We start from the raw sequence: 14499 nt of genomic DNA on the forward strand, positions 1-14499 counted from the left end.
TGTCCGACCCCTTTCTCGTGAACTTAGAGACGTTGTTAAACTTGGTGGTACTTACCTCAACATCTTCTGAGCCGGAACCCATTAAGAAAGCAAGATGCTACATGTGCGCAAGAAATGTGGACAAGAAAACCAAAATAGTGTGTGAAAAATGCTCAAAACATGTTTGCCCCAACCACCGATTTTCAGTGTGCCAAAATTGTTTGTAATCACATCTCAAATATGTAAAAATGTTTATAATATTCAGTGATAAAAGTGCAATCCAAAATAAAATTTCCTTAAATTACAGTTTCGTTTTTCTTATTGGGGTACCCCGAGACCCCACTAGAGTATTAGTGTATGAGTATTTCACCAGAGTAGTTAAGGGTTAAATGAGACGTACCCTCTGACTTGCACTTCACAGCGTTTTGCGGAGTATACAGGAGATGTAGATAGATGTAGAAGAATCGATGCGACCACGAAACTTGACAAATGTACTGGATGACTTAGTATGACGTCAATTCCACTTCGAGTGGAATTTCATCTCCCATTTCTTTCGCTCCCAATGCCGCTGTCGAAATTTTTACAAGATATTTGGTCGAAATTCATCGTGGATGTGATGTGTTTGGTTTGCTGATACCAGTGATCTCTACTGGCTGATGCTAATGCCAAAGCCAAAGAGGTTGTGTTGCTGTTTTGAATTGAGTACGAAGTAAACACTAAACAGTGAGATGTTGATGTTGTTTTTCTTGTATGGTGATCAACCCTGAGGCAGAAATTTGTTTGACAACAATGCAAATGCGTTATCTCAGCAGAGTTTGAAGACAACAGTTATTATGTGTAATGACACTGTTATCGTAAGGTACAAATATGAACGCTATTGCCGCTTTTGAAGATTCGATCACAACAGTGTTTATTACGTTATTTTAATAAAGAAAAAATACACTTTACATGAAATGATGCGTAGCGTGTTACTTAGGTACGACGCGTCTCAACTTCAGTGTAGAAGTGGTGTGCGGATAAACATGTTGGTTGCCTGTGAACGATAACATATTTTTTAAAGACACTTGTTTCCGCAAGTTTTCAGCGAGTTGCAACTGCAGTGTATAATTTCCACCTCGCGGTGACCTCTTGGGTTGTGAAACTGGTGTAAATGTTGGAAGCTTTTCTTTCCCTACAACCAGTAGGAATACATTTAGGACGTTGTTGAATAATCACAAATGTTTTACTTACAATTGAAGGAAAACCAAGTTTATATTTCTTGTGTTGCCAAGGGAGGAAGATTGGGTTCTGTCAGAGCTTATAATAATAATATAATATTAGAATCCGCTTTAACGTGATGACTCTATCCTTGCAGAGAATAATCACATGGTCACATGGAGAACGTCTGGAAGTGTGACTACCCAAACAGTTCGCTTTTACAAGTCAGGGTTACAAAATGTTAACCTGTCACATACATAGCGAACTAGATAGAAGTTTAACTTGTTTATGAAAGTACTGGGTCAACGATGAGTTTCTCGCGATCATTGTATTAGACGCTGGGTTTGTGTTTTTTTTTTGCGTCATGGAACTTTTAACAGCCCATCAGTAATTGTTGCAAACTCTGCTCATCAAGAATAGTCATCATTTTTCTAAGGACTCTTTCTTGTGAAATGGAAGAGCCTGGTGATGACACCTTGAACTTCGTCAACGTTATTGTTGTGATCGTAAGTCAAATGATTGCTTATGTGGGCATTAATAAATAACACACCAATAGAGATATTCAGATATGTAACGTAATACGCGGTCGTGGTTGGTTGAAAGACGACAGTGTATTGTGAGTAGGCGAGGTGGTATCGAACGCTTTAGTTAATTCGACGGCGTCCACCAACACGGAAGACGTTCGATACTCAAGAAATGACTTACTGTAAAAGGATGACGGGTCACCAACAAAACGAAAACATTAACAGAAAGGAAACTGATGACCTCTCGGATCTTCTACCGTAATAAGGTTTTTTTTCGATGATTATCCTGTTTTTATCGTCTTCAGACCTACGTAAAACGTGAAAATCCCCGATATCCTTGGGGAGATAGGGGTCTGCATGAGAGATATAAATGTAACTCAGGAATGCACAAAAAATATGACATTCATTGACATCAAAAACTTGCAATCAAATTGGCATCCTACAGCCTAGACTACGACTCTGTCTGTGCAGCAGCCTATCACCACAACTTTCACTAACTCACAACCAAACATTCTCATCTAATTTAACTTAGACTTCGAGCTTTGGTACAGTTCATTTTGGCAACACAACCTCCATTGAAAGTCGGGCCAACTGTATTGTCACTGGTCAGAGCAGAACAGCACTATCTCAATCATCAACACACTCATGATCTCCACTAAACTTATATAGGTGTGGGAAATAACATGATTTAGGCCACCATCCTCTGTGACCTAGATAAGTTACAAAAGGTTGCTATGATTGTGCCGCACAGCATAGGAAGATGATGATTTTGGCATTGTGACTCTCAAAGTTTTTTTTCCTGTCATCTGTGCTGTTTGTGCCTTGGTATGAGCTGGTTGTATAGGCCACGAGTGGTAGTGCTAGAGTTTCCAAGTGGGGGGGGGGGGTTATTTGTCCTCCCATCTCGATTTGGGAGAAAACTAACTACACTAGCTTAAATTCTGTTTTTACCTGCAGTTGCTCCTTCTTGGAAGGTAAGCTTACAAGGAGATTAATTCTTTTAATTTCCTTATTTACTGGACAAAATTTGATTGTGGTACTGTGATCCTCTGCAAAGCCCATATCAGGTCGTACTTAAGCACTATTTGCTGCTATATTCAAACCTCAGTCAGTTAGAGCATTATGAGATGGATGGTAAATAGACTTCTACTGGATAATGAACTCTGTTAATATAAACAAAGTGTTGTAGGTAATTGCTTTTTTACCTCTTTGTCATTCATATTTCTCAGTTTACTAAATCACCTGACTGCTACTGTGTCACATGTTATTTCAGTTAACAATTCTTCCTTCATTATTGATGTTTCTGAGCAGTTGACTATCATCATTCAGCAGTTCCTGCTCTATGTGCAGCCACTATACACCAGTATGACTATAGGCCTGAAGATGATCATGTGATGATTGAAACTGTTCACCCTTTAATAAATATGCCTTGCAATTTAGACTCTTATAATTAATTTCTGCATTGCTAATGATGCCGTGTTTGGTAACAAAGGGCTACGGACTGTAGGCCTTCAAATTTTCTTTGTTTAAAGAAGAATTTTGGACAAGGGCGTTTGTGGTTAGCCATGACATAGCTCCAACTTTCATTTGGCTGTAATGTTAATTATGTGTTTGAATAACGACTTACAGTCATGCCTAATAAGCTTACTAAGAGCCGTAAGGTGCAGCCTGTGTACATACTTGTCCTTACTTTCTGAAACTAAAAAAATATAACCTATGTCATTAGCTGCCTACAAGTTGGTACTGCAAATACTTACACTTTGTTGAGATGAGACTCTATGATGTGTTGGTTCGCATCGATACATAGCGGTCGAATCCTCCCTATGTCATGCTGATTCGTTGTTGTCCTTGCAAGTTCTTCGTGTCTATAGCTGTCACAGTTTGAACATGCCGCATTTGGTGTGTCATTTCTCCAGTCACTTCATAATTGGTTCTTGCGACATTTCTGTATCAACTGCTACACCACATAATTGATTCTGCAGTGTTGGTGCAGCATTGATGCTACGGTCATCACTGTACATAGTCATCATGAGCACTGACCAAAAACATGTATCACTTTGCTACTGTCAAATCAGTCAAAATTTATCAAATTATGATGAGTTATGTGTGTCATTGAATTGTTAGGGAACTCATGGCTCTTGTAAACATTTTTAATAAGAAGCTGGGCTGTTATGCAACAGGCACTCATACAGGGTGAACATTAATAAAACTGATAAATTGCAGGGGCGGATTCCTGACAAGAAATGGAGGAAAAAAGGTCCAATGAACATTTGTTCAGAAATGGACAGTGCCTGTGCAACAACAACAAATCATCCCGGAACACAATAAAGAGCTGCATTGCATCCATGTCACAACAGACATTGCATTCACATAACAACAGATGTTGAAAATGGCCTCCTTGGTAGCGATTGTCATGCAGGATACATAAAATTGATCTCTTGACTGACACCATGTTGGTGGGCCACTTGTCTGGAGCTTGTACTAGTGTTCCCCTCAATATCCTGTACAACCTTGTCCTCCAAGTGTACGCACAATCCAGCGCCTTCCTGCATGTTCATTTGTCTGAAAGGACCCGTCCTCCAAGTCTTGTGTACGCAAAATCCAGCGCCTTCCTGCATGTTCATTTGTCTGAAAGGACCCGTGATCACACAAACGCCCAAAAAGGGCTTGAGGTGTTGTATGATGTGGTTGGTGTCTGTGATGGTACTTGTTTTAGTATATCTGTGCTGCCTCTTAACAGTTTCCATCTTCATGGCCATACACAAACACCATCCCGGCTTGTTCCCAACAAGAATACTGGACATTTCTGTTGCTTACAGTATGCTGCATCAATTGCACAGCCTGCAACACACAGGGAACGCACAGCACGTGATCAGAGGAACATTCATTTGTTAGTCCACATGCTGTGGCTGTGATGGATTTCCATACACATGTTCATAGGACCTTTTTTTCCTCCGTTTCCAGTTAGGAATCCATCCCTGCAGTTTGTTGGTTTTATAAATGTTCACCCTGTATATAGCCTTAATTGATAGTTATTTTCACTTTGTTGTGATGAACAATTTCTGTACTTTAGGAAAGAAAATGGGTGAGTCTGTACTGCCAGATAGAAAAGAAAAATATGTGGCACATACAATTGAGTTAAACAAGAAACCTGTGTTCTTTGTTCTTACATATGAACTACAAAAATAGTTATGTCTGACTAAATTATTTGTTTTTTAGAACAGTCTGGTAATACACTGGAGCCTCGCGATGGAGACTTGCAAAGAATGCAGTAGATTACAACAAAGAATTGATATTTCCCTTACTATTACTGAAATGTATTCATGGCTTTTGGATTCATATGTCCTGGTAACATATTTTGAGTACTACTGGAGTATTATCATTACAGTTTGAAGAACAGTGTTTTCATATATATACATGTTAAATTGCTTATATCTTCCCAGGACTATTATGTGGACAAGCACTGGCAAAAACTGCCACCATCTTGGCAAAATACTTTTAAAGATGTTGATCCTCAAGAACTCAGTTCACTAATAAATAATCAAACCAATGAACTGAGGTTAGTGAACAGAATGGTGTCAAATTTATTTTGCATACTATTGTCTGTACCCTGTCATTCTTGTGTTGATGTTTTTGATACTGTCTATTAAAGAATGTCGTGTTTTGTTCACTTACAGGTCCAAGAGACCCTGGCCACTTAGCTTACTGACATTAAGGTACTTGTTAGTGAAACTGCAACTGTCAAGGAAACAAGTGGCAGAAAGTTTTCAAGCACATCTTGTATCACACTGTCATGGAAAGAATTGCCATGAACATAGAACTGAAATAAAAGTACCATCTGTTTTAGCACCTACAGCCAAAGTTAATGAAACATCGGGAGAACATCTAATTTCTAAAGTAGATAAAGTCTTGACAAGACATGTTAAACCAAAAAAGCAGTATGAAATAAATTCGATGGCAAAGGTAATGACTGTATTGTGATACACATAGTATTCATATTGCATTAAAGTTAGTTTATGGATTACATGGCTCTAAACTTCGCGTGTTTTAATATATTCTACCTTCATTTCTTGTCGACAGGTAACTGCGCAAGCAGCTGAACATTGTGATGTGAAGTTGATTGTGGACGTCGGATCAGGACTGGGACATTTGTCACGAATGCTGGCATACAGATATGGGCTTCAGGTGTGCTGTATAGAAGCTCAAGGTAACCTTCTGGAACAAGCAAGGTTGGTTTTTTTCCCTGGACAAGGGTAAGGGAGAAAGATAAAGAACAGGGGAGGTGGCAGTATGTTCCCAACTTTCACTTGGCTATTTAATTTTGAAACATAATGATAAACTACAGACAGGATTTGGTCAAAATATGTCAGGGTTTAGTGTACTGCACCTATCAGTTTCAGTTGGCAACCCTGACCAAATGTGTGTTGTATGCTTCAAATTTTTACATTGCTGAATAGGAGCAAATCATAAAATTTTGTGTGGCTTGGAGCAGTGGCCCATGTTAACACAAATTACGATGATGGGAACCATTATCCGAACCAGTTTTGTCATGGAGTTTCAACAGCATTGTGACAGAACAGTAATGATAGCCATGTGGCATTACCTGAGAGGAACAGTATTCTCAGGTGGGTGAGACAGTGGAGGGCAACTGGTAGTGTTCAGGACAGGCAGTCACCAGATTGGGGAAGAAGTGATTGAACATGTGAGAACCTAAAATGAGTGTGCATATCACTCGAATACTGTACCATTTAGCATAGTGAAATTTACAAACGCCCCATCACAATGTTCATGGGGCCACGTATTTGATGATTTGATGTTTCATTTATACAAACTCCAGGTGGTTCAAACATTGAGAGACATTGCTAGACAAAACTGACTCACCAACTGAACTGACTGACTTGCACTGATTTATTGAGAAACACTGTTTCTCCAGCAACTGCTGGTGTCTGGTGACACAGCCTTTTTAATTTCTGTATATTTGAAAAAGAATGATGCCGTACATGTTGTAACAATGAATGCCAAATGCTACTGCAAAATGTTGTCGAATTTCCTCATTCCAGAACTGCAGGCAAGTGGATTCCTGAATAACATATGGTTTCCACGTGTCGGTACTAGGTTCATGCAGCACACCAAAGTTAGGCTATACTTCGACAAACATTTCCAAATTGTATGATTTATTACTTTGACACTGTGATGTACCCATTCCACTCCCCAGATTTAACATCTCCGGATTATTTCCTCTCAGGTTAGCCGAAGGAAATAGTCTTTGCCAGTTGTTTCCAGACAGCTGACAAATCTAAGATTGCCCTCTACTATGAAATAAGCACCATTAAATGGGCTATTTTAAGACATGTTGTGGAAGCCTACCCACGACATCTTCAGCAGTGCGTCCATACAAATAAAGATATTTAGGGCGAAGTGACTGTCAAGGTTTAGTGAGGCCTACCAGTATGTTTTACATACTACAGTAAGTGCCAATTTATGTTCCTGTACTTCATAATAATGTTAAGTCACTACTTGAATTCACAATGTTTCACTTATGATTTGGTATATTCAGTATGCACCAATCAGTATGGAATCTGTGTAATAACAATATTCAAAGAAAACTTCTCACATACTGCTGATGGGAATTTTGAAACGTTCCACATAGCTGGGGAGGATGTTCATACATCAGTCTATTACTTGGAGTGATAGCAGTTGTATGTGAATAATTATGTTGTGAAACTGTGTTATGGCAACCTCTCAGACTTCAAAACAGGCATGGATGTTGAAACTCATCTTGCCAGAGCCTCAGTAATGCAAATGGTGACCATTATTGGTTTCAGGAAAAGTACCATGTGAACTATAATGACAGCCTCCTTCAAATAAGGAAAAACATCATCAAAAACTGCAACAGTCTAATTGTGACAGAAGGGCTCTGAAGTGGATTATGGCCATTTAACTCATTAGAGCAGCATCCCAGGTAACATTTGAAAAGAAGACACAACTACAGGAAGCTGTATCATCCAAAGTTATCCAATTTTAAGTGCACATGGCAAACATTCAGTGTAGAGCAGCTATTTCAGAAGGATTAATCACATCATACAATGCTTTGAAATGACTAAATATGTGTCATAATTCTACAAACATGAGACAGTGATGGGAGAATGCCGGCTGCTTGTACGACTTGTTCTCCACATTATTCCTGACCAGTGTGAAGAATACCGGCAGAAACCTGTCGTGCTGAATGTGGTTATTGTGCTGCGAAACATATTGCTGTGGGGTGCGATAGTTCTCTATAGGCTGAACACAGTTCATTTCTTGAATCTACATGTTATGTCATAGCATAATGACAATATTCTGGGAAACCATCCTCATGTAACACAGCAGACCATCAAGCTCCCAACAACTTGTCTGGAATTGTTTGAAACTGGTTTAATAAACACAGTAACAAAGTACACCACCTTGTGTTGCTCTCTCATTCCCATGATCTTATTTTAATTGCACTTTTGTGGCGTATTCTGGAGGACAAATTGCACATTAGACATATTTTTCTAGGCAGCCTTCCTATGTTAGTGACCTTTTTGTGGGAGGGAGTGCATAGCCAAGTGATTGTTGTGCAAGATTTATATTTGTCCATCCACATACATAAGCTGTAATTCTTACCAAAGAAAGACCAGCAGCCTCCTTATAAATATTTTCCCTCTTTTTCACAGATGGCCATAGAGAACCCTTGTTTATTAATGTGATAATCTTGCATGGAACCACTGGACCCACACAATATGTGTGAGTGACAGTTTGATCTTTCAGTGATAAATATTTTAGGTTAATTAGAGTTTTCTGTCCCTTAAATTCAGTGATGAATCAAAATATTGTGAACCCTGCCCACTGTGAGACTGAATGCAGCCTGGTGGCATTGCAGGCATATAACGCGTTACGGAAAGCTTATAAGCAAAGCAGAGATGAATGGAGATTCTAGTGTCAAAACAGGCCACAAATGGGAAAATTTACCGACATAAGGGCATTGACAAAGGGAAAATTGTTATGCTGTTTTTCCTGGGAATGAAGATGTGAAAAAAATTGACTCTGTTCATGTGGTAATGTCATGAGCCCCTACAGAAAGTGGTTGAAGAATGGTGAAACCATGAGTAGGCGACAGAGTGTGGGACTTCTAGAGTCTTACCCTCTCTGTAAAGCAAGATATGATTTGTAGCAGATCTGATAACAGAGTGTAATACTGCTTCAGGCACAAGTATTTTTGAACACAACATCCAGCACATATTGTTGAGGCTCAGCGGCAAACAGCTTACTTTCCCATGTTGGTCCAACAACATCATCAGTTGCAATTGCAGTGGCCACAGGATCATCATGATTGATTGTTGATCTGTGAAAACATGCCTGGTCATATGAGTAATATTTCTTGTTACACTGGGCTGATGATCTTGTCCGGACACTGTATCATCTTGATGAATGTGGCTGTTTGAGACATGCGCCACTGATACTGGCCAGTGGGGGCAGCATTATACTATGGCGGGATTTACCTGTGCTTCCTGGACCTGTGGTGTTAGTTGAAAGCAGCGTAACGGCTGCGAACTATGTGAACTTTATTGCAGATACCTCCAATTCTTCATGTTTGAAGTCTTCACTGCTGGTGATGGCATCTTCCAACAGGATAACTGTCCATATCACAAGACAAGAAATGTGCTACAGTCATTTGAAGTGCATGATAGTGAACTCACATTGATGTGTTGGCCAACATCTTTGGCTTATGTGAACCCAATGGCACATATCTGGGACACTTTCAGGCCCCAGCTCTACACCCATAAACTTTCAGCACAATTTGCAGGAATTGTGTGACCTGGTGGAACACACCTCTGGGAATCTACAAGTTTGTTGAATACATGCAATGCAGAAATGCTGTAATTCACTGTGAATATGGACCATCACTGTATTAAGCAGGTGGTCATAATTTTTGGCACATCAGTGTGTGTTCCTCCATCTTTCTGGGGCAGTATTATGATTTTGATAAGTTCTGTGTGATCCAATGGACACTTTAAATGTAGCTGATTTTCAGGGAATTTTGGCATGCAAAACTTTCTGAAAGTTTCTGTAAACACCTGATGTGATATGGTCTGTGCTAGAACAACTGTGGAAATGTATTCATACAACAAATTTTTCCATTGATGTTCGGGTTCTCATCCATCATTTGAGAAATATTCCAATGAATATTTAATTTAGTTGACAGTTTCATGCTACAGTAGATTTCTTCATAATTTTTGTATAGCTGAATAACTTCCATGTGCAATTAACATTTTTAGTAGTAATCCAGAGAAAGTATTGCTTCTCTACATTACAGGATACTTGATCTACCAAATATGTTGACAAAATGGATAACTATTAGTCATTCATTCTTTACTGTTATTTCAATGATTACGAGAATCTTCAAGTTCTCTTTTTTTCTCCGTGCTTTGCTAATATTTGACTACGGTGGTTTGTCTGATAGTAATATGTGACTTGTGGCAAGCCTTACCTCAGTTGCAACATCGTGTTTGAGGTGCCTTACTGCCTATTTCGCTCAACTGTTGATGTCCACAATATGTTGTGTCTGTGGTGTATGACCAAAGGTGACACCTCTATTCAGTCCAAAGATAGCTCCTTTGTCAAGATTCATGTTTAACAAGTTGATGTCTGTCTGTAGTATCTTGTTAGGCAACACTCACAGTTGATACTGTGCAGTTTGCTCTAATTTATTTGTTTGTTTCACTGTAGTTTTGCTGAGATTAGCTCTTTAATGGACTGCTGTGGCCAAATCGGCCCATTCCGTTGAAAAGTGAGGTGGTCGCAGATAGAAAGATGTAGCAATTATATAAAGAGTGGGCATTAACATCCACTTCACATTATTTTATGCCATATTGTTGCTTTAGCAATTGATAGGCTAGTCTTCTTAATCATCATCTGCTGGGATTCTGTCATTAAGGAAGCTATTGAGATCGGAATGAACACCAATAATGTTAACTGGGACAGTAGCTGTACCCTTAGTGGTGCATGGAAGTGGTGCTTGATGCTGAAAGGCTCCAAGGAAATAAGCATAGTAGCATAAACAAAATCAACATTGCTAACAATGTTCTTCCTTCACATACTGATACAGTCAGTGATACCATATAGTAGTTCCATGACTTCGTGACGTCTTCATGACATAGTTTGGCAAACTAACTAAAGTACCATACGGCCTACAGATAACTCCTGATGATGATGACGGAGGAAGACATTCATCCACAGACAGACAGTGGGCTGCAGATCCAGCTTATCTGACAGAGACTATTGAATCATCTTTTTCAGGCTGATCATTTGTGCACCAGTATATTGTGCTGCTTGGGCAGTGAGATTATTTTTTGTCATTTGGATACTATGCTGCATTACAGTAACTGATTCATTAGCTGAAGCTTTTGTGCACTCAACTCAGTATTAAAAAGCAAGTACTAATCCAGAAGAAAGACAGATTTATGTATAGTGATAGCAGACAGTCACAGTCTTTATTGGAAAATGGGGAACAAAGATATAAAGCAACAGGAAATAAGCATAGTACCATAAACAAAATACCTAACAATGTTCTTCCTTCATAGACTAATACAATCAGTGATACCATATGGAATGACTTTGTGATGTTTTGGCAAACTAACTAAAGTACCATATGGCCTACAGATAACTCCTGATGATGATGACAGAGGAAGTTATTCATCCACAGACAGACAGTGGACTGCAGATCCAACTTCCCTGTAAGAATTTTCTTTTGATGCACTTTATGATCATCAGAATACAAACAGCAAATTTTTACTTTGTATACAATATTTTTCTTTTACATTTTCATATTATTGACACTGCAAATTTAAGCAGTTTGTTTGCATATATTTTTAAGTTACTGCTACCTCAACCTTGCAAAATTAACATTCAGTATCAGTAAAGTGTACATCTCACTGCAAATTGCAAAGCTACACTAGTGAGTCTTTTCGTATATATTATTATATTCCAGATGTAATCCTTAAACACAGACTTAGTGAAACAGCACAGTGGTGAGATACTGAACTTGTATTCAAAAGTATCTTCCTTTAAGTTGTCATCTGCCCACCCAGATTGAAGTTTTCCATTGTTTCGCTTGAAATCATTTAAAGCCAGGATGGATCCTTTGAATGGGTACATTTTGATTTCTTCCCCATCCTTCCCCAATTTGAGCCTGTCCTCTGTCTCTAATGACCTTGTGCTTAGTGGTCTCTTGAAGACCTAATTGTCCTTCCTTTTCTTCCTTGAATGCTCAGAATATATTTCAAACCCAACACATCACATAGCAGTTGATCTCATTTAGAAGAAGAAATACGTTACTTTGTCACATAATGATGTCTTGTAAATTGTTTCTTGTGCTTCTCTGATTTATGAACTCATTTATTGTCGTCCATTTAGTTTTCATTAAAAGTATTTTTCAATAGTGGTCCATTCCTTATCCCATGATTTTGTTATTTTGATGTATCTTGCACATAGTTGGCTTATTCTTAAATTTCAGGATTTTAGATAATGATACAGAGAAGTACTTGTCAAAATACTTATCGGCCGAAGAAATGAAGAAGTTATGTCGACCAGTGCATATAAATGCTGTCATTGATTCACAATTCACAGCTCTTTCACTCATGAAGGTATTGTTACATTTAACATCATTATGTTTCGCAAATAATAGAAAAGGTGTTATTAACATACATGAAATTTTATATTACTTCATTAATTCAGAACTGAGGGACCACTGCCAAGTGTTATTAACAAACATGAGAATTCTGCATTACTTTATTAATTCAGAACTGAGGGTACCATTACTAGGTAAAATAAATGCATAAATTAATATGTGCTGGTTTGAAGACAAAAAATTAAGAATAAATTATGAGTAGTGTGAACAATGACTTCTGTGATAAAGAAAGAAGAGCGAGAGAAAGAAAGTAAGTAATCAGACTTCTGACTGGTTTGATGCAGCCCACCATTAATCTCCGTCCTGCACTCTTTGTTTCAGAGTAACACTTGGTACGCTACATCCTCAACTATTTGCTGAATATATTCCAGTCTCTGTCTTCCCCCTACACTTTTTACCCTCTACTTTCTATACTGACAAAACATAGCAAAGTCTGAACTGCCTCTGTGGTGCCTTTACCATTCCCAAAGCCAAACTGCTCGTTATCTAACAGATCCTCAATTTTCCTTTCAATTCTTCAATTCTTGGACGCATGAGATGTCAAGCTGATTGTACAATAGTTTTCATACCTAATGATGAAATGTTCTCGGGTTATAAGCCAAGTCAAGGTATCGTTCTGCGGTAACATTTCAGCAAGATTCCTACTTTTCACCTCCATGTGAAGTGTTGGGTTTGTGTCCTGTTGGAATCTTTATAGCCAATGGACCGCAGGCTCCTGTGCCTCATCTGGGCTGGCAGCACCAGCCACACCTCCTGAAGGGGTGTTGCGAACCATGTTGGGGGGGGGGGGGGGGGGGGAGTCGCAGTCGATTTGTAGTTTGTAGTGAGGGCTTCCTGCATGCTGGCAGGTCCAGGCAATATTTCATCTGTTGTCTTCGCTGATTTCATATTGGAGGGTTGTGGTCATATTTTTGTTATTACTGCATTCTGTGTGGTGCTAAAATGGAAACCATTATCTTGGTTGACAAGGTTGTCTTGGACTCATATCTCCGCCGTGTCTTTAAGGATAGAGTCCCAGAACCCATTTGTTCTGCACAGCAGCTTTGTTTGTTCAAAATCAAACATGCGGTTTTCGTTGAGACTATGTTCTGCCACAGTGAGTTCTCTGTTTGACCTAGGTGAAGGCTCCTTACATGTTCTAAGCAGTGCGGCGATCTACATTGCTGCGTATGGTCGACTTATTGTTTGCCACACTCCCAGCTGATGCTGTAGACTCCAGGTGTCTGTGTTCCAAGTTTATCCTTCACTCAGCCCAGCATATTCCTGATTTTGGCTGATGAGCAAAAGATGGTTTCAATGTTTCTCTTTTCTAATATCCTGGCAGTTTTTGCCGTGTGCTGCCCAGCGTACAGAAGGAATGCCGAGCGCTTGGTGTCTTCTTTGTGTAAGTATTCTCTCTTCTTCTTGCTTGGTTTGTCAGAATAGCTGTTCTCATGAAAGATTTTTTTCAAGTGCTGCAGTTCGGAAGGTAGGCTCTCCATGTTGCCTATGTCTCGTGCTGTGCCCACCAAAGTGGTGAGCATGGATTTGCATTGTGCTGGATGGTGGCAGCTATTGGCATTATGGTACAGGTCGGTACGGGTCTTGTTCCTGTAAACAGAATAACCTAACATGCCATCAGTCTTTTCCTTTATCGTGATCTATTGGAAAGACAGACATCTGTTTTCTTCTGCATGTATGGGACTTTAATATTGTCATGTATGCCATTGAGGTTGTTCAGAAATTCTTGTAAATTTTCTTTGCCATGTGGCTAAATCACGAATGTGTCATCCATGTACTGGTAGAACACCTTCGGTGTCAGGCACGCCATTTCAAGAGTCATTTCTTTGAAGTGTTCCATGTATAGGTTTGTGATACATGGCACCAGGGGCGAATCCATGGCCACTCCATCTATCTGTTGGTAGAACTTACTGCCACTTTGGAAGTATGTGGTAATGAGTGCGTGGCAGAACAGTTCAGTTGTGCCTTCGTCAAAAAGACCCATTAGTAATGTTAACAGGTCCTCAAGAGGTACCTGTGTGGCGAGGGACATGACATCAAAGTTGACCTGGATGTCACCTTTGTCCAGACGTGTTCCTCAAAGTATCTTCA

At 39.3% G+C, this 14499-nt stretch overlaps 1 protein-coding gene across 7 annotated transcripts in view; it reads left to right on the forward strand.

The window, feature by feature from the left end:
• The first annotated feature begins 637 nt into the window (after positions 1-637).
• The window catches only part of LOC126484369 (methyltransferase-like protein 25B), a 96797-nt gene continuing 82935 nt past the window's right edge, over positions 638-14499 (forward strand). Inside the window, exons 1-6 of one of the 7 annotated variants that reach the window (XM_050107843.1) lie at positions 638-658; positions 4920-5048; positions 5144-5259; positions 5378-5663; positions 5781-5929; positions 12235-12364. In XM_050107843.1, the coding sequence (XP_049963800.1) occupies positions 4950-5048; positions 5144-5259; positions 5378-5663; positions 5781-5929; positions 12235-12364 (780 nt within the window). In that variant the 5' untranslated portion in view covers positions 638-658; positions 4920-4949. The other 6 variants (XM_050107840.1, XM_050107841.1, XM_050107842.1 and 3 more) reach the window with 6 other exon arrangements.

The sequence above is a fragment of the Schistocerca serialis genome, chromosome 6 (assembly GCF_023864345.2).
Source record: "Schistocerca serialis cubense isolate TAMUIC-IGC-003099 chromosome 6, iqSchSeri2.2, whole genome shotgun sequence".
Classification (NCBI taxonomy): domain Eukaryota; kingdom Metazoa; phylum Arthropoda; class Insecta; order Orthoptera; family Acrididae; genus Schistocerca; species Schistocerca serialis.